The 24,410-nt window shown below is 38.6% G+C and overlaps 1 protein-coding gene across 5 annotated transcripts in view; it reads right to left on the bottom strand.

Moving 5' to 3' along the window:
- The window catches only part of PIK3C3 (phosphatidylinositol 3-kinase catalytic subunit type 3), an 82,874-nt gene extending 59,565 nt beyond the window's left edge, over positions 1–23,309 (bottom strand). For 2 of the 5 annotated variants that reach the window (XR_008730199.1, XM_027816227.2), the window contains exons 1-10: positions 23,132–23,309; positions 21,158–21,346; positions 20,517–20,660; positions 18,197–18,329; positions 10,877–10,963; positions 8,687–8,782; positions 2,244–2,315; positions 1,728–1,817; positions 1,051–1,155; positions 644–736 (exon numbers count right to left, since the gene is read on the bottom strand). Coding sequence is in view for 4 of the 5 variants with exons in the window: in XM_027816227.2 (XP_027672028.1) it covers positions 644–736; positions 1,051–1,155; positions 1,728–1,817; positions 2,244–2,315; positions 8,687–8,782; positions 10,877–10,963; positions 18,197–18,329; positions 20,517–20,660; positions 21,158–21,346; positions 23,132–23,199 (1,077 nt within the window). In the remaining variant the exon portion in view is untranslated. The remainder of the gene's footprint in view (positions 1–643; positions 737–1,050; positions 1,156–1,727; positions 1,818–2,243; positions 2,316–8,686; positions 8,783–10,876; positions 10,964–18,196; positions 18,330–20,516; positions 20,661–21,157; positions 21,347–23,131) is intronic. The other 3 variants (XM_014286412.3, XM_055698782.1, XM_014286413.3) reach the window with 3 other exon arrangements.
- Positions 23,310–24,410: the final 1,101 nt, after the last annotated feature.

Below are 24,410 nucleotides of genomic sequence, written 5' to 3' on the forward strand. Positions count from 1 at the left end.
CTAAACAGAAAGAGATTGGACAATTCATCAGTGAAAATCCAAGCTGAAAAAATGATTTCAGAAATTGTGTTTCACTTTACTTAGAACTAGATTCAGACTATACATACATAAACACAGACCTGGGAGGCCTTATTGATTTAAGTGGCAATACAATACTGGATTGTTTTAACATGTCCCAGAAAACCTGCAGCGAAGTTGTCTTAAGTAAAATGTAAAGCCAGCGGTTACTGCTCTACCACAATTACCACTACATAAAAAATGCCTGTTGCTGGGGAATTATTTATTCAATTTACTTGGGCTTTTGGTGTGGTGCTACTTATCCTGGTAATGCTATCCTTCGTCTAAAACGGGTGAAGAAGCTTCTCTCATAATTTTTCTTTGCTGAAGACAACATTGGCCATACTGGTATTTTAAGCTGACAGCCAGTATTTGTAGAAAGACTGCTGTAGTAACAGCCAGTTCACATGATTTAAGAGGAAAAAACAGTCACTAATTTTTAGAACAGTAACATAAGTTTAAAATAATCTTGACTAGCTTCTAAGACACTGAAGCTCTGTATCTCTGCAAGGACAGGATGTTGTAGAACAAGTGCCTGATGAAGCACCTCTTGCAAAAATAAGTCCACTCAAATCATTCAACTTACCTTCTCCTGATTAGTAAGGTAATATCTGAATTTCCAGACTAGATCTTGTTCCTCGTATGTTAGCTGCTTTGTTGGTGGGTAACTCACTATGATCTATTAGATACATAGTCAGAAAGTAAGTTGAAAAGCATGAACAGGCATAATCAACACGTTAACAGACTACACTGTGACAAAGCACAACACTAACAACACACAAAAATAGCTAGGGGAAAAAAAATCTTTCCAACTGTGCAAAGTTCTCATGCTATCATGGAGATGCGTAACAATGGTTACGTGGTTGATTACAACATTTCTTCATTAATAACTTTCTATAAACTGAAACGAACTGTATTTTCCTTAAATTTTCACCATATATTAAGACAACCTACCTAATAAAATTTAATTTAGCCTTCATATGACTGACTTACATTAAGCTGATCTCGCGTAGCTGCATTAGGCTTCAGATCATGGTCAGAAGGTCCACTCCTTAAACTTCGAGCAAGCTTGTGATGTTTGCTTTCTACTAAGTTCTCCTAAATGCAGAGGGCAAGTTAGCACTTACAAATGCTCAAACTCCAAAGAAAATTACTACTGAAATGAAACCATCTAGCAAAGACTTATCAGTATCTTGAAAAATGCATGGCAATTAAAATCACATCTAAAACTACAGTGTCTTCTGGATTGCTTTTTTTGTGGTTATTTTAGAAAAATCTTCAATAATATGAGGAGGGTTTTTCGGAATTTTGAGGTTTTGGTTTGTTTTTTTACTTCACAAAATTTACAAACCCTGCTTTGCCTTTTGGTGAATTGCTGCAAAATGTAAGCGTTTCAGTCAACACATCCATGATTTCTCAGTACTTACGTGCTAGCCACTTTATAAACATTACTTAAGATTATGTTTGCAGTATAAAGCTTTGTATGCAAGAAAAACATCTCAAAAAGTTTTCCCACTGTTAATATTATGTTAGCAACAGTAGGAGCCACAATAGGAGCCACAGTGTCAACAAGATTTCAGCAGCCAAGGCAGTTTTCAGCAGTCAGACTTGCTCTTGCAGTGTTAGATTACACAGTGCTCAAACAGTGTCGCCAGTAGAAGCCCACTTACATTAAGGTTCCCAAAGCTGCCAATACCAGTCCCACTGAATTGGCATCCACAATAATGGAAATCTTTTCTAGAACTGTACTTAGGCACTGTCTACATGGAAAACAACATACAAGAGAGTGTAGGGAGAAAATATTTTAACAAAGTGACCAAGAGTTACTGCACCATCCTCTAAATCTCTCTTTTTCAACTCCCTCTTACCTTCATTCCCACCCTCTGACCTCTTTTGCCAACAGTTCCCCCTCCTGGCTTCCCTACATCTCAGAAGCAAGCACATTAGATATGGAAAGGAAGAGATGAATGTAAACATGAAATCAATTCTTATATTTTAATCTAGCAACTTCAGAAAAACAACTTTAAAATTCAAACCCACTGACATTTCTCAAGTGGTCAAATACATCTTTCCACTGGAATTTTAAAATACTGAAGACAGCGATATAGGCAAGCTTTCATCTGCATTTAGGGAAACTTCAACAAAAAACACTATAATACAAATTGCATTACATGGAGCATGCTTACCATAGACATCTGGGGATCTGGAATCTTAACAATTTCAGAACTTGTTAAAATTGGAGATGACTCATCACCGTCCTGAATGACAAAAAGTTAGAAGTCTATTAAACATCTAAAGTTTTAGGAAAAAAAATAACATGTCATATTAACGCATTGTGAATTATGCAACTACACCTTGCTCACTTTTTAAGTTATAAAGGGGAAAACAGAAAATAAGAAATGGATTCTTTGTCTTGTTAGTTTTTGCCAGATGACAAACAAGGTGGGAAGACAAATGAAAGTTCATCTAAGGAGATGCAGCTTGGCAACCCACTACCATGCTGGCACACAGGTGTGTGGAGAAATTTGCCTTAATTATTACATGCATCCTCTGGCAGCACAAAAAGAAACCAAATCAGAGCCCATATTTCCACTGGAAATAAACCACTTCCTAGAAATAACAGCCATGATGCAGAAAATATCTCCTAATAGTTTAAGAGAGATTAATTTATGAAGATATACGTGTGTCTGTATACAGGTTCCACATGGAATGTGACAGTCTCTTCTAAAAGTTTGTGCTGTCATGCTCCGGAGCAGTATGACAGGAGCCTGCTAATTTTCCTTAGGGGAGTCTAACCTGCTGCTGCATACATAAGGAAAAGGAGAAGCTAAAAGCCTGTTTGAGCCAGGCACAAAGAAAAAAATACAAAGCCTGTCACAACAGGCCAAGAACAGCAACACTGTTTCCATCTTCCAGTCATACCCAGCAGTTCAGGTTTTGTCTGGTTGGGATTTTTTACCTTAGAAGTGTAATTAAACATTAATTGACATTATATACAGAAGAACATTTCATTTAAAAGATAGTATAAAACAGTAAAACAGAAAAACCATGACAACAGCAGCATAATATGTGCTATGCCGTATTTATACTTAGTTTGTTCTCATTTATTCTGGAGTAAATTACAGCTCAGAAAAAAAGCCTTTTTGACGTATCAACAGATTCCTCAATAACATAAGTTTTGAAATAACTTGTTGGGGTTTTGCTTCTGCCCTCACCCTCTTTTTTCTCTTCCCCTCCTACTTTTCCAACCAAATATGCCTATTGGGATGGTTTTGCTTTGAAAGTTATCTCCGAAAATCATAAAAGACTGAGGGGCTTGTATCAAAAGGAGTAACAAAATTATTCATCACCAACAAGACACAGGAGTGAACATTGCCATTAACCTTTCAGAAGAAACTTTTTTTTTTTTCCTAGCTACATAAATTTAGTGTTGCTGACTACAGTAAAAGGTTTCTTCTTATTAAAATCCACATTCAGGAAGACACTTCCACTGCATTTCTTAGTGTGCTATGCCTTTCTGAAGTAACAATTATACAGCCAAAATAATGACAATAACTACACACACATCACTCCAAGTTAAAGGAAATCTACCTACAATCTGGCTGTGGCTGATGATCCCTGCAGAATGTGAGGAGGATTGCTTTTCCCATTAGTCTTTAAGTATGCATGCAAACACTGATAAGGAGAAAGAGGACATTTGCTTACAGTTTCCCTGTTTTAAAAGCATACTGCCTCAATACTGAACTTAGCTTTAATCCAATAGTACTCCCAAAGTATTTCAATTATAATAAAATACTAATGTATCACTGTAAAAGTAGCCTGAACTAAGTTGAAGCCACAGTGACAGATTCATTGTACTAAAACCTTTGCCACCTCAGACAGAACCTCCAGATCACATTATACTAGTTTTACAAAGTCAAACTGCATTAAAAAAATAAATCTGTGTGTGTAATCCTTCTGAAAATAAAACACATCTGATGACAAGAGATGCCAGACCAATTTCTATCTACTAATTGGTTATTGTCCTAATGAAAAACATAATAAGGCTGCAATTTGATTTAACCTCTATAAAACAACAAATTACCAATACCCCAGTGACAAACAAGTTTCCACTGTTTAGACCCTTCGCATAACAACACTGTAGGAAAAAACTTGACACAGGAGTAGATTCATTAGCAACCAATAAATGTTCTAATGTCTACCAAACTGTTTCTAACATCTATATCCCTATATACACTTTCTCACAGTGAAAAGATTCAGACAAAATAGCTGTAAAAGAGGAGTCTGATAAATCTTTTAGGCTGCTAAACATGGGACACCTACCCCACGATCAAAAGCCTATGACACCTATTACCAACTCAGACCTTACAAGGATCAGAATGACAAAAGTACAGTTGCCAAAAATTTGCTTACTTACAAAACTAAAAAAATGCAGTCTTCCAGTGCCTCATGTCAAAATGTTTATAATACCCTCTAAACCAAAGACTGGGGAATTTTTACAAAACTAGTGACAGAAGAATGACTTCTGAACTCATCGCTGCCATCTTCTTTTTAACCTTTCAAATGAAATATTATAATGACTGTTCTTTAAACTCCTCAAACATAGATTATGCTGACAAGCCAAGCTCAAAAGCTCTAGTTACTCAGCTTAAGAAGTAGGAAAACTTCCCTCCATTTTATTACATTCTAGAACAAAGCTGCAAGCTTGAAGCAAAACTTGCTATGAAACCAAATTTTGCCAAGCATTGGTGGGACAAGTTACAGTATCAAGGATTAACAACATTTTCAGAACAGTTTAACGAAATCATCAAGAAAGGACAATGCCATTAGTTTACCTGTGAAAGATGTCAATTGTTTAACTTGCCCTCAGATTACATTAACACGCAGCTCTAATTCTCCTCATACCTGGACTGTAACCCTGGCCACACAAACTTACTACACCACAACTGAGGGTCAATACTAAATTAGCATTAGAATTTGGTCAGGTGGGTGCTTTTGAAGTGTCCTGATCATCCTCATCCAGTGAGCTTTAGTTCACATCTGGGAACTTTTAGCAATACCTAGTAACTTCCCACTGTCAACAGTCATTCAAGCTCATGGGACTTGATTAAATCTAGTCCCAAGCATAAAATACACTGCAGACACTGAGCCTTCAGCAACCCCTTCACTCTGTAAATCTGCTCCTCTTGGCTGCACTACTTGCTAGCAGAGCCAGAACCTGAGATAACCAGCTATTTTGCCACTGGGAAACAAAAGCAGCATCAATACTACAAAGTATTAACTTGCTTAATACTACTACCTTACAGAGCTTTAGAGGTATTTTACTACATTAAGGTTAGTATGTATGTAGAGTCCGTTTTAAAAAGTCTATAAAATTTGAAGACTACTCTGAATCAGCAAGGTTGTTCTGACTCTCCTGAAAATCTGTTTCACAACATCAATAAAGAAGGAGGTTCTATTTATCTTATTCTTTACTCAAAACATCATTTCAAGTAATGCCAATGGGATCCAACTTCTCCCACACAAAAAAACCCCACCAAAACCAGACCTCCAATGCTATAGACACTATTTTTTCTTTCTTTTAAGCCGTCAAAAAGGCTCTGATAATCAGACTTTCTTTTAAAAAAAAAAACAACAAAAAACTAGATGGAGCAGTGCAATCAGTTTATTCATTTGAACAACGGTTCCACTTGAAATCTGCACAAGAAAACATTAATGATAAATGCTGGTGTTATTTTCACTTGGAAAATCACACTGAATTTTTGCCTAAATGTAGAACCAGAAGCGATGCTCTCGTTAATAGCAGACCGCTATCCTTCACATCTTGAATGCTGTATTAAAATTAAGTTCACAGAGAACACGGAAAAAGCCACTGCCACTTCATTGTAATTGAACGCTGAGTGAAAGAATCTCAAATTCTATCCGCCACTGTTTAACAGGCTAGTTCTTCGTAAACACTTGAAAACAAATTTATCAAGAAAACTGTGACAAGTAATCTCCACTTCGACTATCGGTCACAGGCAGGTGACAACAGAACCTGCTTTCATTAGACTCAACGTACTGGATTGGTGATGCCAGATACGTATACTGTACGCTGTAATTGGAAGCATGACAAAACTGAGAAGATGGGCATTAATTTAAGTAGTTTCCTACTGCTGCCAGACAAGGATCAAGAACTTCTTGAAAAGCTACTTTGTAACAACAAATCCCTCAAACCGCAGTTAGGTATAGCTTTAATATGTACTATTACACATTCAATTACTTCATTTCCACAAGAGCAACCAATTCACAGTTATTTTGTTCCATGCACTTTTAACATGCTTCAGAAACATCTGTTAAAAGAGAGATGCATGCTTGAAGTCTGGACCTTCTTTCCCACACCTTGCCCATCTGAAAAAACATAATGATGACAAAAAAGTATTATGTGTAAATCAGGAATAATTAATCTATAATGGGAGGTTTCTGGAGGTAAGCTAAGGGAAAGAAATCATTTTTAGGAATGTCACATTCAGCTATAAAAATTAAAACGATCATCAGGACACAAAGCCACATAGTAGTCATGTTCATCAGTTTGAACCTGTGAAAAGTACAGGTCATTCTAATGTAAAAATGGTTAGTAAAATGTTTCAGTATTTTGATCATATTCCATTATGCTCCCCAGAAAAATATTTCCTTGATTTCCACTAAAGTAAGTAACTTTATTTTGTTTCACGGAGGAATCTGACACATTATAGGTTTCATTCTGTTTTGTAACACAAGGGAGTTTTGTAATCCGAAGGTCCTCTGCAATAGCTGGTTCTAAGAATAAGTGTATACAAGTGCTATGAAACTAGCCCTTCTAAAGGCAAAAAGACTTGGAAGGGTGGGGAGAGTCCCATTGTCAACTCCAGTCAGCTAAAAGAAATGCTAAAAAACTAACCTACACATCTGCCTAAGGCACAGTTTCGTCAAAATTACCAAAATCCACCACAAAACTAAAAAATAGGAAAAAAACCCCACAAAAACCAAACCACCAGCCTCCCCCACAACACCCTCACGCCCAAAAAAAGAAAAAGCAAACAAAAACCACAACAAAAACAAATAAGAAAGTAAAAAAAAAATCCACAACAAAACTTCATCCCCCTAAACACACCCCACATTTGCCTCAGACTGTGGGAGGAGACACTGAGTCCCAAGTAGATCTGCTGCTTCCTCCAGAAGCATTACAAAGGCAGCTACCACCACTACATGAGATACCTGGACAGCGCATGGACATCCCCATGTACTATTTATATACCTTGTCTGCAAGCCCTTACAAGGGCTTAAAAAACTTCTCAAACAGCCACTCATTTTTGTTATGACCACAGCAATTTGAAAAACAACCGTAACTTCTCATGCAGTGACATCTCTGTTAAATTCTAAGACTACTGTTTGTAATAGTTCCAGATACCAGTAACACCTTAATTCAAAAGGGCTAGAATAATAGCATTTAAGCAGTTTTTCTAAAGATTCATAAGCTTTAACTTGCAGTAGATCATACAGTTGAGGTAGATTCTGATTTGTGTCTCCTCAGAGTACTTTTGGTGGAATCCTGCTTTTTGCAATTTATTACTGTATTTTTCACTACCTTCTTCAAGAATCTTAGATTAGATCCCAGTTCTTCTGTCCAGATCAACCGGTAATGTTGTCACATACACAGAAATGTTTGCAATCCATTTTATTAACAAACTGCATTCTGAATCACAGATTTTTTTTAATTCTCAGAAGAGATGCTGCTTACAGTTAGTGCCTCTGATCTCAACAGGGCTCCAGTCTCTCTACCTTCTTTCTCTTTCCCATAAATCTGCATTATTCAGTAATTTTCTGACTTCCTATGAATCTAAACAGGTTGAAAATTTTAAAAGGCAATTAGTAACAATGTTGTTTTTTTTTAAAAAAAGCAACAGATTATACATATACTGCTTCTTCTATTTTAATGGGTCTTTCCACACTACACACTTTCTATATTATCTTATTATCTAAGTACTGATAATGCCTGGCAATGCCACACTGATGTCTTAAGCACACTATTAATCCTTCGTTTCATTAAATTTGAACTCATAAAAAAAACACTAAAGGCACCGATTTGGAGACCTGTTTTGTAAACAGGAAGAAAAGATGCAAGACATTCAATCCAGAAGTCTTACTTAATTGACTTCCAAAGCATTTGCAGCATGAAAAACTAAACTTTTTGTATTTGTTCATTTTAGAGAAAACGTTTACCAGCAGAGCTCCTGGGCAAAGTTTTGATAACTTACCTTTTCTAAAGTTACCAATAAATAATGGTACATTTCTTCCTGATACAAGACGTAATTTTACATACAGCTACTCTGAAAGTACTGCTGGATGACTGAAGAAACCATAAATCAAAAAGTTTTTAATCACTCACACTTACTAAATTCTGTAATCTTGAACTGTATTACATGAATGATTGACTTCTGCAATCCTGTTGCATCTACAGTATTTGATTTTTATGTACATAAACAGTTGCCACTGACAGCTGTCTGCCGCTATCCTGCAGCAGAATATTTCACCTCAGCAGAAAAACCCATCCATTTTAGGTGCATAAGCTGATTTTTAAAGAAGACCATAAAGCCTGCTAGGCACATACCTTTTCGTAGTAAACTATTCCATATTCTTTATCATCACACTTGACGCAACGGAATTCAATCATCAGGTACATAAAATTAGAACTTCGTTTTTCCCTCTGAGGAGAGATCCACCACAGATGTGTATCATATATTAAAGTGCATCAATTTTCAGCATTCTCAATACAACAATTACCCTACTTCCTTTATGCTGTAACTGATTAATTAGATTATCAGTTGTTGTATCAATTATTCAGTTAATCATTTCATAGTACTACTCAAGACCATATAATCTTCTTCCTGACATTCTTACTTCCTCACATTCCCAGTGAATGATAAACATCCACACATAACAGATAAAATTATTTTTATCAATGGCTTGTGATGGTGGGCTAAAGGTCTGAATAAAGGCAATGAAGAATAACCAGATGACAGCTGGGATTTTTGTTTTTAATCATTACACACAATTATGCATGTCACTGAAAAAACAGAAGACAAAAAAAAAGAACAACTTTTTTTTATAAAACCATGAAAGAGACAAATTACACTTGGACTAAACGATTAAATTTGCAGCTCATTCACTTTCAGATGAAGATTTGCTTATGTATGCGTTTTTTAAATGCTTTACCTTGAAAAAAGTGCTTAGAATTTTAAAGTCTAGGTGGGAAACAAGAAGTTATATATAAACACCACCAGGAACACACATTTAATAAAAAAAATAAGCATCCCCATTAATAATGAGCAACTCAAGTTTGTTTCATGTGTTAATAATGGATTGACTTCCCAGCACAGGCAGAGTTGCTCTGCATTTAAGGCACAGCTCTGGCAAACGGTAATTTTTAGATTTGCACATTTTTACAGAAACTAAGAGAAGGAGACAAAAAAACCTGGATAGGCTGAACTCTAAAGAAATACTCATAATTCATTTAAGTTCAAAAATAATCAGATTCCCAGAGGTGTAGTTATAAGTAAGACAACAATATTCTCAGCACACAAAGCAGAAAACAACATAAGAGCTGTAGTGCAAGATCCAGTAAGTTAACAGTTGGGGGTGATTTTTCTCAATGACGGTTAACATCTCATTCAGGTATTTAACTACCGGATTTTATTTTTTTTAACTATTCATTCAAATCTTATAAGTGTTTCTCCTCAGCACCCAAAAATCAAAACCAATAAAGCTGAACAGGTCTAAAACCAAGGAACAGACTATATGTCCAAAAAGCTTCACATCAGAATCTAAATCCTAGAGTTAAGCTCATCATACCTAACAGCACTTGTTCCAAGCTATTCCAAGTTGTTAAATTCTGTTTTCTGTGATCAAGTTCACTTGAAGTTGAAAACATGTAAGATAGCTGTCTATTCTAGTGGATAAACCACTGGATATGAGCATGCAATGTGTGCTCGAAGCCCAGAAAGCCAACCACATCCTGGGATGCATCAAAAGAAGCGTGACCAGCAGGGCGAGGGAGGGGATTCTCCTCCTCTGCTCTCGTGAGACCCCACCTGCAGTACTGCATTCAGCTCTGAGGTCCCCAACATAAGAAGGACATGGATCTGTTGAAGCAAGTTCAGAGGAGGCCAGGAAAATGATCAGAGGCTGGAGCACCTCTCCTACAAAGTCAGGCTGAGAGAGCTGGGGTTGTTGAGCCTGGAGAAGAGAAGGCTCCAGAGAGACCATGTAGCACCTCCCAGTGCCTAAAAAGGGGGCTTATCGTAAAGATGGGAACAGACTTCTTAGTAGGGCCTGTAGCGATAGGGCAAGGGGGAATGGTTTTAAACTGAAAGATGGTAGATTTAGACTAGATATAAGAGTTGTACTCATTTACTCTCATTGAGTGCTGAAAATCTGAAACGGGTTGCCCAGAGAGGTGGTAGAAGACGCACCCTTGGAAATATTCAAGGTCAGGCTGGATGGGGCTCCGAGCAACCCGATCTAGTTGAAGATGGCCATGCTCACTGCAGGGGGATTGGACTAAGTGAGCTTTAAAGATCCCTTCTAACCCAAACCATTCTACAATTCTCATTATTGCCAAAGTAAATTCAACTTTGGAAGCTTAAAGAATTATTTTTCCTTTTCCTTTTATCATATACACTGGTGGTACAAGAAAAATTGGAGAAATACTTAAGAGTTAGTCTCCTAAGAAAGCAAAGGTTCCATATTAGCAAGATTCAGGAAAAAAAAAGAATTAAAAGTCTGATGTATGATGACATACCTCATTGATCATTTCTATTTCTCTAAAGGTCAGTCTGTCCAGCCAGTCCACTTTCACCATGTGACCTTGTCGATGAGACTTTGTGAGCTGCATGAAAAAACATGACAACATTCACATTGCTCAGAACAAGAAAAAGATTATAAAAATTTAACACAGACACTAACATGAAAGGGGGGGGGGGGCGGGACAGAGAATAAAAGAACTGGAAAAAATACTTGTACAGTACACGCACAGTAGATCCTTGTAAACAGGTAAGCCATGCCATAAAAATATAATCCTACTACTTAAAATACCAGTAACAGCAAAGACCAAAACCACATCCAAAGCACATCACCTTTGCCTTTTCAAGACATTAAAAACAGGAACCTATTATTTTTAAGCAAAGTCACACAGTGAAGATATTTCCTTTTTTGCATTACTAAGTTTCATAAAAATTTACCAAGTCAAACAAAAAGATATTTCAAAAACTATCCAAATTGAGTAATTCTGCCCTTGTTCGCCTTACCTAAACAAGTTTTCAGACTGGACTTAAACATTGCAAAATGTCAGTTAATACTTACAGCAAGTCACAAGTTCTCCCTCTCCTCTTAGTCATCTGAAAAGTAGCTCAAGTTTTACTCCTACGTCTACATATTGGTCTAGTAATAGCAAGGAAAGAGTTGTTTAAAGGACTGCCTATCAGTACAAGAGAGGAAAAGAAGATACGAGCTATACTACTTGTAGTTTCAGATGCACTGACACACAACAGTTTATGAAAAATTCAGCAGAAGACCACACAAATAGGAGTTGGAATAATCTTTTCAGCTCCTAAGAAATCACAAGTGCTCCACACAAAAAAATATCAGTAAGTCCTGCAATACACAAGAGACGCAAAGGGACTAGAAAACATTCTTTCATATTTCAAAGAAATCAGTTACCTGTCTAGAAAATAGCTAGTGAAGACATCCTCAAAATTATTCCTATTAAGAAAAGGGTTACAACTAATACTTCATCAGCTTTGTTCTGTGGGCGACCTGCCCACCCATAAGCATTTAAATCTGAACATGCCATACAGTCACAACAACTGCCATTTCTTGCCCAGTTGACAGCTAGAGGACAGGCAATATACAAAGAGACCTAGGAGAGCATATGAATGGAAGGTATTGTATGCAGGAGAACACAACAGCCTACTCCTCCCATATAGAACTGGAAAAGAGGTTTACACAAAAAAAAAAAAAAAAAAAGACACAGAAGACTTAAGGGAGTTGTCTAGGTAGCACAGTTTGTCAGATCACTGTGAAGCAAAAAAGGTCAAGAGTTCACACCTTCACCAGTAGTACTGTTTCATTATCCTCAGTCAAATTCCTAGTAAATGGATATCTTAGCAGTACAAGGCTAAATACAAACCCCATCACGATGTACTCTGAGAAAAGCATCAACTTCATGTCCAGGTACAGATCCTGACTCATATGGAGAACACACACATGACAAACTCACACGAAGTTGAGCTTCAGAAATTATGCAGAATCAAATAGCTTTTTACATTTTAGAAGCAATACTGGCAAAACAAGCAAATAATTGTCTAGTCTCCAAAAGACTGTAAACAGCCATTAAAATCATTAGTGAAATGAAATTTCAGTGTTCTGCAGTCTCCCTCTATCAGTGTTCTTGTGTCAGTGGAATTATCTATCAGAGATCAGCTGGTAAACGTTTATCCTTGTCTTTTAAAACTCTGATCAACTGCCCCTTCATATCCAACAACAGATCATCTTGCTTGCTCACTTTCCACAAAAGTTGCTGTTTAAGACAAGTTCATTGCTCTGTGGTTTGGGTGGGTGTTTTTTTCCTCCTTATTCACCTCCCTAGAGGTTAGTTTGGTGTTATGGTCTAACAAGACTTTGGATACTGGTTCTTGCCTCTAAGTAGGAAAAAAAAAATAATTCCTATTTAGTTTTCTTGGAAACAGTTTGTTAGAAAGAGCGAGAATACAGTACAGCCCACACCATGGCCTCTGCGCCCTTCTCAAAACCTGAATTAAAATTTAAGGCAGATTACTTACAAAAGCAAGCATGACATTTAGCTCTGAATGCCAATACTTGCTCACTTCACAAATACATACCCTAAATCAGCTTTTCTGATTGTTGGTTCTGATATGGAGAAATAGTGTGAAATGGGGACAATGGACATCGACTGTGATTGTATATGTCTGCTCAAGGAATGTGGGTATGGTGACTGGTCATGGGTGAGGTGTCTGGTCACATAGGCACACAGCCTTGAGGAGACACCTGCCCTTCTTCCTCTAACAAAGGGGCTATTTATAAAAAGGATGAAAAAAGGATGAGAGACATTCCAATGTTACCTAGAGGGAGGGAGTGCTAAGTCTTCTTGCTGAAGAAGATCAGATGGTCACAAGGACATGAATCACCTACAAACCTGCAAGACCATCACATTCCAGGCAAAGGACTGATAAGCTAATTAACATACAAAGCGAGAGTAAGCGGGTTTAGGTAATGAATATGTATAGGCATTAATTGAATATTCATTTGTTTTATTGTATAAATGTGAGATGGATTGTCACTTCGGGTATGCACGTTAGGCGGAAGGATCCCCCGTGCATCCAGCGCTGTCAATAAAGGATACTTAGTCACTAAGAAATTTTGACTTCGTTCTTTAAATCAGTTCCTACTAAGTCTAGCAGAGATGAGGTTTAAAATTTTCCTATATAATAACTATAGTTACTGCCTCTACAAAGTAAAGAACTAATCAAAAGCAGTTACAATTTAAAAAGCAGTCAAAAAGCTACTCAGCTGAGAGGAAAATCCTGCCCTTTTTCTTTTAAACTTATTTCCAGATCTGCTAAGAACATTTTAATAAGCCATGAGTATCGGATGACCTTGTTCTGAACTTGTTCCATGAAACACAAAAAATAATCCCATAACAACTCTGAGACTGTTTGCTTAAAGCAGCTGATTCACCTCACATTACTTTAAGCTCTAGACCACAGAATAGCTTGACAGATGTAATAATATTTTGCTGCAAACCTTGGAAGATCACTGTAACTTCTAGGAATTAACTCCATTCAGTACACAATAGGGGCTTTTTTTCATTTGTGTTGTCTCCAATAAACTCTGGGACAAATAATCTTCAGATTAACTTCAATATACTTCAGAAACTTAACAGCAAAAAAGGAAAAGGAAAGGCAGGGAGGGTGACAAAGTATAATACTCAATTATGTTTCAGGATATGGGATGTAACCAAAGCACAGAAACTCAGTGTCTGGGTTCTTTTAACTTATCAGCAAGACTGTAACAGGAGCACAGTTACGGTTCTGTAGCCAGTTAATCACACTCTATCTCAGCAATATTAGAGACAGGATGTGCTAGGATTGTACTAACAGGATAACACAAGACTCAGCCTTTGCCTTATATGTGACTATGACGTGCGGAATTAGACTCTATAACTCGAAAGTTATAAAGTAGGTATGTTTATTGCACGCAGATGCACAGGGGATTGCTCCTCCACAAGCGCGCATGCCCAAAGTGACGAACCATCTCACATTTATACAGTAAAACAAATGAATATTCAATTAACGCCTATACATATTCATTACCTAAACCCCGCTTTGTATGTTAATTAGCTTATCAGTCCTTTGCCTGGAATGTGGTGGTCTTGCAGGTTTGTAGGTGATTCATGTCCTTGTGACCATCTGATCTTCTTCAGCAAGGAGACTTAGCACTCCCTCCCTCTAGATAGCATTGGAATATCTCTCATACTTTTCTCATTCTTTTTTAAAATAGCCCCTTTGTTAGAGGAAGAAGGGCAGGCGTCTCCTCAAACTCTAGGCGTCTCCTCAAGGCTGTGTGCCTATGTGACCAGACACCTCACCCATGACCAGTCACCATACCCACATTCCTTGAGCAGACATATACAATCACAGTCGATGTCCATTGTCCCCATTTCACACTATTTCTCCATATCAACTATATAATATATTTCAAAGGTAGAGAACAGCAGCATGCAGACCAGTTATAACCCAAAATGCTGTTTCAGGCAGGCAGGACATCATCACTTTCACAAATGTCCTACCTAGTTCACAGAAAAGGTCTTCTCATTCTCAGCAATGAAGAAATTTCTTACCTTTACATGTCCACCATTTTAGCCACTTCTAAATTACTCCTTATGTTGTTTTTTTTATCTAATGAAAATATTTTTTCTTACTCAAGGTAGCCCTCATCTTCACTACCTTAAACCAATACATCAAAATTCTCAAAATACCACATATTCACATGCAGCACCGATACACAGATTTAGGATAGCACTTATCAAAGGCTTGGCAAACATAATGTTAGATACCTTGGTCTAACAAATTCTAAGTTTGTTTTCTTATTCACTACACTAGAGAACAAAGAAAAATCTCATTATGTATGTTTAAGAGGAAAATTATTAACCTCTTAGAGCTGCAAACCTCCCCGGTAGACAAGAAAATCTGTAACACAGCAGCTAGATAGGACTGCATACAAGACCCAGAAGATCTGTAAACATACATACACACACACAGACACAAAGAGCCGTTCTCTTCCATTAATACATAAAGCTTAACAGAGAAAATACTGCATGCCCTTCAGGGAAAGAAGCACTCATCTGCTACTAAATAAGAGCCATCCCTTTAGATACTATCTCACCATTGTTATTATCCATTTTCCTTCAGCCAGTAGAAGGTGTGAAGGAAATAAATTGATCAAAAAGAACTTAAAAGAGTAATTTTTGTTTAAGTAGAATAAATTAACACACCACTCATGGGAGAAACATCTTTATGTCATTTACATTTGAATGTGCTAAGGTATTCCACAAAAGTGGAATAGCCATTAATATTCCCTAAGTATGCAGGAGCGGGCTGGAAATTAGGACCATGTGTGGCAATCAGCTGAGGGGAATGTGCTCAAGGTTGTATAGACACAACAATTAACATGATGAGTCATGCTGAGAGAGCATAGGGGAGTGGGGGACAGATGGCACCAAGGATGGCACCAAGGAGAGGTAACACCTTGCTGTTAATGGATGGTAGTTTACCACCAATCAGGGATTGCCTAGTATGCAATGCTTAGCTTCAAGAACCAATCTGTTTAAAACACGCAGCTTCTGAAAGTGTATATAAACTCGTGCTTCTGTACAATAAATCGACATTTGCTTGCATCAAGCTGCGTCCTGTCTCTCCACCACAGCATAAGTACAGGAAAAAGACACATTCATGATGACCTCCAGGATGCAAACTCATGCCTTTTTCATCCATAGCAATTTTACAAGCAATAGTCAAATGTTTTGTAAGAGCACAACTATATGGCATCTCAACATGAAATGAAAGGCTTGCTATAGCATCAATTTAAGGTAAAAGGATAGCAGTAAGTCATTGATTTTACAAAAATTCTCTATAAGTACCACACACATACACACACACAAACTCAAAAGCCTGTCAAGAATATAGTATATTTATATATAAAGAATATTTTAGATGGTAAAAGGTCCTTTAGCAAGCTCTTAGAAGTTACTCATTATCTGGAGGACATTAACCTGGCCTCTAGTACCAGACATCATTCAATACCATAACACAAATTATATGCCTGCTCAACAAACAGAAAAAACTAAACCAAAACTAACAGAATCCACAGGGATTCATCTTGTATTTAATTAGTCCTACTCCTCTTACCTATATTTCAATATACCTTCACACAGAGTAGCATCAGGCAGCATTCAGCAATTGATGAGTAAGTCATTAAAAAACTGAAGCTGATTGTGCTCGAACAATGGCTATTTAGGAATGATACATCACAAGAACCTCATCTGCTATGCAAACAGCTGTGCAAGTCAAAGCTCTCACAGACCACTACCCAGAAATCCCATTCACTTCACTGGTATCTGGTGGTAAAATGCTTTTGTAAATGAACACAACAACATACCAGTGAAAAAACTCTCTCAGGAATTACTATCTCCCAACACAGCTTTCAGAAGAGAAGAATGGGGGCACTTACGTTATCAGCTTTTTATCAGCTATTAACTATAACGTTTAATCAAGATGTGAAAGGAGAATTCCTGTCCCTTCCTCAGAGGCTTTGAGCCCTCATCTCCCACATACCAGAAGAACAGGCTAGAACAGACCCAGGTACTTTAAGACAGAAATAAATTACATTATTTGTATTTCTTGAGCTACGGAGCAAAAAGAAGGGAAGGGAAGAGTAAAAGACACTATGGTATGGTCATGTTTGCACATCAGAACTAACACGAGAAGGCCTACACTTCAAAACCCTTTCTGAGAGACACACTGTGTACCTCATGCAACCATTCAATGAACTATAAACAAGCCTTGATATTTAGTGTCTGTCTACAGAGCTTCCTTAGGCCAGAGGGGATTTATTCTACCATCATCAAGAAATGGGGCACCACCACTGACAGAAAGCTTTAATGATTTTCTATTATAAATTCAAGGTGAACTACACTAATAAAAGAGAGACCCTAAATGAAAGTTGGTTTACTGCTGTGATAAATCTCTAGATGAGGAAATGGACATATTTATGGCACTGGACTTATCTTCCACTAGGAGCTGCACAAAGTTGAGGATGAAAACTAGGAGACCAAGATTAAGAAGAAAGGACGCTCAGTGGGTTGAGCAATTTGGCAAGCTTGGGGTAAGCTTACCTGAAGAATGAGAGATCAGCTGATAAAGCTGATCAAAAAAATCAAATAAAAAAAATAATCAAGAACTAACACTACTGTTACATTCCAGAAGTAGCTTTGATAGCAAAAATACACTCTGCCATCATGCTGGGAGAATAAAATACTAATACACACATGTATTCGTGAGCTTTAATGATTGAAACTTCGGTTAATTTTTGCAGTTCTATTCAAACTCTTTCTTATGTAGAGGTATTGTCATACACATCTGAACACTACACCAGACAGCCTTAAACCTGAAGGATGGCTACTGAAAAAAGCAGTCTGTCCTCATAAATTAGTTAGAAGCTGCTCTTACTGAACCTGATGGAATTTTGGCTTCAAGTATCAAGGCATGTTGACATTTTCATTCTTTACAAAGAATTAGGATGTTAAGTTGTCACAAGGGAATGCTATGTGTATTAAAAGGTATTTATATGTCCCCTTTTAAAAAAATACTTCAGAAGTAAATGAGTATGACCTAGTTTACTCATTTGAATAAATGCTGTCAAATAGCTAAACAATCAAAAGAAGATAGCTTTCACATGAGAAAACAAGATGACAAGCCTGTCTTCATTCCAGTGAAAGTGCAAGCTTTTCACATACATCTTAAAAGGTTACTTGCTATTTCATTACCTTTGCCAAGCGGCTCATTTGATCTTCAGAGACTGTGCTGCTGCTGGTTCTCCCAGGAGTTTTGGTGGGCTCTGAGCCATCAGCTTCTACGTTGGGCCAGACTTTCAAATCATGCATTCCTTGACGAAACATACTGCAGGGAAAAATGCAGAACTGCTTCAGTAAATTCAAAATAATACAGCTGTCATGAATCGAAGTACAGCAGCAGCAAGAAAATGAAGTAGTTTCCTTTGCCAAATCTACAAACATGCACTGCCATGCATAATTTAACTGAACTGCAAAAGCGCCTCACACCTTATGCCCTCTGCAGCCTTCATTTTTATTGGCCCAGGATGTTCAAAAGAAAATTAGTAAGTCTGAGATAACTTATTTGGCAAGTGGAAGAAAAATGGGTAATTCCCAAAGTCAGTGGGGTGGTACAACATACAAACTAAGGACAGAGCCTGACCTTCATAGTTTTATTATTTGTAATGAAGCAGAAAGTATTCCTCTTGACTTGCAAATTATAATACTGACTTTAGGTCTGCCAGTCTGAAAAAAATTCAAGTAAAAAACTACCTAAGTTTCATTTGAAGGTCAACTGATACAAAGCAGCCTTCCAAGCTGCCAAAAAAAAAAATATCCCACAACCCTCAACACACCATTTTCTCCATCTATGCTTGAAATTGAATTGGTAATTGAAACTGTGCAGTGAACAGAACTTTGCAGGGTAACTGACCACATCTTTCCTCTGTGAAACTGTGCTTCCTTTGCATATTTGTGCTGATCCACCTATAAAAGATGCTCCAAGAAATCAAGTGCATTGCTTTTGCCAGTAAGAACTGATCGCTTCACTCTAACAACTTCAGGTAAATACAACTGGAAGCAACACTAAAGAGTCAACCATTAAAAATGAGAAATGCCAACTAGAAGGACCTCTTGACATTGAATTTATGCATCACTTTGTGGAATAGTACTACAAGGGTTTCCATTTACAAGCAAATACAAAATTCCAAAATTATTTGTTGCTTTCTCCCCATTTACTTCCCCCAGGCCCCACATGCTGGAAATAAAAAGTAAATTTCATTTATAAACCGTATCTTTTTCCAGGAACTATGCTCCAATGCCTTAAAAACTACCAGCAGTTCTTGGAGCACAGTCTAATTGATCCAGTTCAATTTCCTGCCCTAAGACAACATCAATCTTTTTGTCTTCAACAAGAGAGATGCAACCTCTCTCTACCGTCATTTTCTGCATTCAGGCATCATTAGAACAGCTTTCCTAATGTAACCTAAACTCTTCCTGTACTTCAGTTCAGCTTATTACTTCTTACCATCTGACAAGATAAAAAAGGCTACTTACACCCATTTTCCAACATAATCTACACACTATAAAAGTGTTCCTAGAGTCTTTTCAGCCTCACTACACTTTACTCTTCCTCCACCACACCCATCTGCTAGATGTTCAATGATACTGATTCCCTTAGACTCCCAGAAGTCAGCAACTTGCTTAAAGTCAATTATATAGAACTGAATGTATCCCAGCCAAGTGGATCAGTATGGAGAAGGATACAACATTGTCCCTGACGTGCATACTTGTAACCTGTTCATATATCCAATACTCTTTGCACATTTCACAAGAGCATCGCAATGCTGGATCATGCAAAACTTAAGATTTGCTCTAAAGCACAAATCTTTTCCTCTGTTTTCCTGGGCAGCTGCTCCCCATTCTGTATTTGACTACAATCAACTGCAAAAAGTACCAGTGTCTCATGCTTTTTTTAAAAGTGCATCCTTTTTTTTTTCAGTTCCTTTAGTCAAGATCCTTTTGATGCATCGTTCACCTTCCAGCCCACTTGTAATCATTCCCATATCAGCATTATCATCTACAAATTTACTAAATCCACCCTCTAGTGGATCACAGATGATTAATTTTGAAAATTCCTATTTACTGAGTTACATTTTATTCCTTATAAATAAGACTGCATTAACAACTCAATTGCAAGCCAATTAAATCAATTATGTTAAGTAATCAGTACTGGCTCCCATGCATTACTGAAGTATAAATACAAAGCGGTTTCAGGATTTTCTATTCTAAAATCCAAGCTTACAGATCTTAAAAACCAAAAAGACTAAATTTTGGTGTTATACAAGAGAAGACTTTTTTTACAACACTGCAGCATGTATGAAGCTGCACTCTGGAAGAAACAGAACAGATCATCTACGCATCTGATTTTTCAGACACAGAACAGTTAAACTCGTTTACAAAAATACAAACAAAAAACACCTCTCATAAGTACTGCTAGCTTCAAATCTGTACCACAGAAGAAAAAGCAGTATACCCGTATTTCCCAAAGAGTGAGACTGTTGTTCCTCCCACAGGAACTGCTTTACCAGGTCCATACACATCCCAGATGGTCAGAGCCACTTGTGCATTGCGAGGCAAGTCTGGATACTTCACAGGCAGTTTCAGCCACTCATTCCAGCTGCAAAGAAACACTTCTTGTTAGTCATAAAGCCTTAGAATTCACATTACTTTATATAACTCAGATTTTCCTTAGAATATAAATTTCTAAGGGCAGTTGGACTACTTTCCTGTAGGTTTTAAACACGCAAATACTCATCTTGAGCATGATTAAAAGGCCTGAGACCTAAGGAAAAATACTCTGGTTTGATAACTAAGTATCAAAGATTAGTCTGTCCAGTAAACAGTATGAAAACATGCTAGTCCAGGCCCCAGAAATTAAGTAGTAAGCCATGCCAAACACACAAGTAACAATTTTATCACTTTCCCCATTACACAAAAACGCTGATTTTGTGATGTCAGGGTAATACTTAATAACCACACAGAGACTTCAAGAAACATAAGTCATTTGTTTCTTGAAATCAAATCTTTCCAACAAATAAAACCCATGCATATTTATTTATATAACTTGATGCCCCAGTGACTAAGAGCAATATGAAATAAAAGGCAGTCACTTACTTCCATCTAGTGCTAAAAGCCTTGTAGGAAGTTCTAACTGGAAGAGCAAGAGGCTTCCCTTCTGCAAACACCTGACAAGTTACATACAAGTCAGAGCAAGTTTCTTGATACAGTCCTGAGAACTTCAGCATTGGATCTTCTAAGAGAGCTTTGTAACTCTTCTGTTCTCTTTTGCCTTCCAGACTTCCTCTGCGGGGAGATAAATAACCCAAAATGTATTTTATCCACAGTAAAAAATCCTATTAGATTTCTATAGCTTATATTTTGATTGCCCAATACTGAGGCTATCCTCACTCTGCATTACTAGGTGGTAGTGAAATCCAAACATCAGAGAGAAATTCAGGCCATGAAATGATGAACAAATACAGAATTTATTTCTCTACTGACTTGTGGGAAGGGGCATGTGAGTGCGCGGAAAGAGCAGGGGAGGAAAGAACTACTACTTCTTGTACAACCTGTATATTCTCAAACAGCATCAAATGAGGTACAATAAGCAGGGCAACAATGAAACTATGTACAGTGCTATTACTAAAAAACCAAACGAAACATCAGATTACATGTGCTCCAAATACTGTTTGGAAAAAAAACCAAACCAAAACCACATTATAAAAGAAGCCTTATTTTTAAGCCGAATGAAATGTGAAACGTAAGACTGGCTTTAGATAACAGCCATTTCTCAAATCAACAACAAACCAAAGTTCAACTAAGAAGACTATTCAAATTGAACTTGAATAAAGCCTTGCAACAATTTGCAGAATGCTAAAGTAAAAAGATGACATTTCTCAGGCCTCAGCTATACCACAATGAAAACTATCATGCAGTTTAAATATCTGTCTCTGGATGCACATGTGAAAACAAAAAAGGAATTATGGTGGTGATGGGAAAACACGCAGGATCAGTCTTCCAGCAAACAAAAATCAGTAGCACAAAACCACTTCAGTTGATGGAACAAGTTTCCACAGCACATTGCAACACATCATATACTCCAATGCACGCACACACACACACAAACAAAACAAACAAAAAAACCACCAAACAAAACAAAAACTGGTTATATTTTTGGGTTTTGTTTGGCAGAATACATTAGCAAAAATGACACATCCATCTGACTTCTGATATCATCTTCCATCCAGAAGTTAAAGAACCCCAAATAAGCTTCCCCAAGTTAGTTTTCCAAAAAAACTGCAATATACCTCAATGTACCAACATTAGATATACTACGTTTTAAAGCCAGCCACGTCACTCCTACACAAGTGTAAACATCTCACTGCTGTGAGGCAGAAAAATTCCAAACTTAAAAATTAAAACATGAACCAGAAAATGTGATAATGCCAGCTCCAACAGGAGTGCTTCCCATATACCCAGTTAGGCACGTACATACGCTGCAACACCTCGACTTGCCTACAACAAAGAACCTGATTAAAAGTAACCAGCTTTCAAAGGAGCACGTAAACAAGCAGGAGAAAGATTATGTCCGTCCCCTAACACTGAGGGGTGAGCTGTGACAGCAGCAGGGGAAAAGTTTACCAGAGACAGGTGCGCTGAACTGACATATCAATTTTTGCCGTAACGCACCGCCCTGCACGCCAGGAACCAAGGCCGTGCACGTTTACAACTCGCTCTGAGCAGAGCTTACACCCCCGGCCCTCCCGCCGCCATCCCTACCCGGCCCACGGGCCGCTCGGCCGCGGGGGACGCTGACAGGGACGTGGCAGCGCTACCTCCGCCCGGCAGCCCTGAGGGAACAGGCGGCAGCCAGGAGCTCCCGGTGCTGCTGAGGGGAGGCAGAGCCAGCTCCCTAACCGCACTGCTGTGGGAAAGCCAGGCTCCGGGACCCTGCGCTGGCCCGGCGAACAGGCGGGTGGCCCAGCCCCCCCCCCCCCAAGCCGGCAGCGACCGGGCCGCTTCCCACACAGCCCTGGCCGCCCGTTGCGGAGCAGGGGGACGCTGCAAGCCCCGGTCCCCCTCACTTACATCTTCAGCTGCACGTTAATGTCCAGGTCGCAGCTATAAACATAATAAAGCTTCTCGGTCTCGCCCATGGCTGCTGTCGCCAGTCCCCGACCGCCGCTCAGCGGCGCTGAGGCCTCCACAACCGCCCGCGGCAATCACCGCCCCCTCGCTCTGAGCATGCGCCGCCGCCATCTTGCTTCAGGGAAGCAAGGCCACCGCCTCACGCTGTAATGGACCTGTATCAAGATGGCCGCCATTACGTCTACCGAGTGGGCGGCCACAAGATGGCTGCGCCCACTCTCTCTCACTGCCATGGCTGCCGCCGGCTGTACGGCACGCAAGATGGCGGCCACCCTGAGAGGCATGGCAAGATGGCCGCTACCTCAGCTATGTGCGAGATGGCGGGCTCTCCCACCCGAAGGCAGAGAGGGGTGGGCTGCGCGGGAGCAGCCTCCATCGTGATGTGTCTGAAGGTGTCAGGGCTGTGACCCCTGCTCAGTGCCCAACACTTCACCTACATTTCACACTATCTCCTCAGACTGCGATTCTCCACACTGCAGACAAGTCCCCGGTGTCCAAAACCCTTCTGTGCCTCAGAAGGCAGGTGCTACTTCTGTGAGGCTAAGGGGCTGTATGACTTATGGTTTTTTCCAGGGCAATTCAGACCCAGGGTAATTTTAGAGTGAACGATTTTTCCTTTACATTACTGACACTCCTGGAGGAGGCTGAGGAGAAATGGCAATTGCCCCGACGCTGTGCAGATGTGCTGCACAGGATGAGGACAGTACAGGTTGATCGCTGAATTCATCGTGGCGATTTTATCATGAGTCTTGCCACACTTACTTTGGGAGTATTTTTTGCTCATTTGTTTCATTTTTCCTGAAACCTTAGCTGTCCGCAGCAGTAGGTGATCAGTGATTATCACATTGCAGGAAAAAATTAATTGTAAAATATAAATTCAGAGTGGCTCTGCATCTGACACAGGCAACTGAAAATCACCCACAACTTACATATTGTAAATAATTTTATTATTTTAAACAAAACTTAGTGTTTCGAGAGTTAATAAGGATTGCAGGCACTTTAAGTGTCAAAAACTGTACACGCCATTACTATCCTACGCTTATTCTATGTAGGCAAAGCAGCCAAGGCTCACGAAAGGTAAGGTTTGTGTTTTATGATTCATCACAACTGCTGAACTTCTCAGCGCTGCTGAAAAAAAGTATAAAAAGTGCTGTTTTGGTGTAGCTCAGTATACATAGAGCAGCGCTAGTCCTGAGGTAGCACCAAGACAGAGGTGCTC

The sequence above is a fragment of the Falco cherrug genome, chromosome Z, assembly GCF_023634085.1.
Source record: "Falco cherrug isolate bFalChe1 chromosome Z, bFalChe1.pri, whole genome shotgun sequence".
Classification (NCBI taxonomy): Eukaryota; Metazoa; Chordata; class Aves; order Falconiformes; family Falconidae; genus Falco; species Falco cherrug.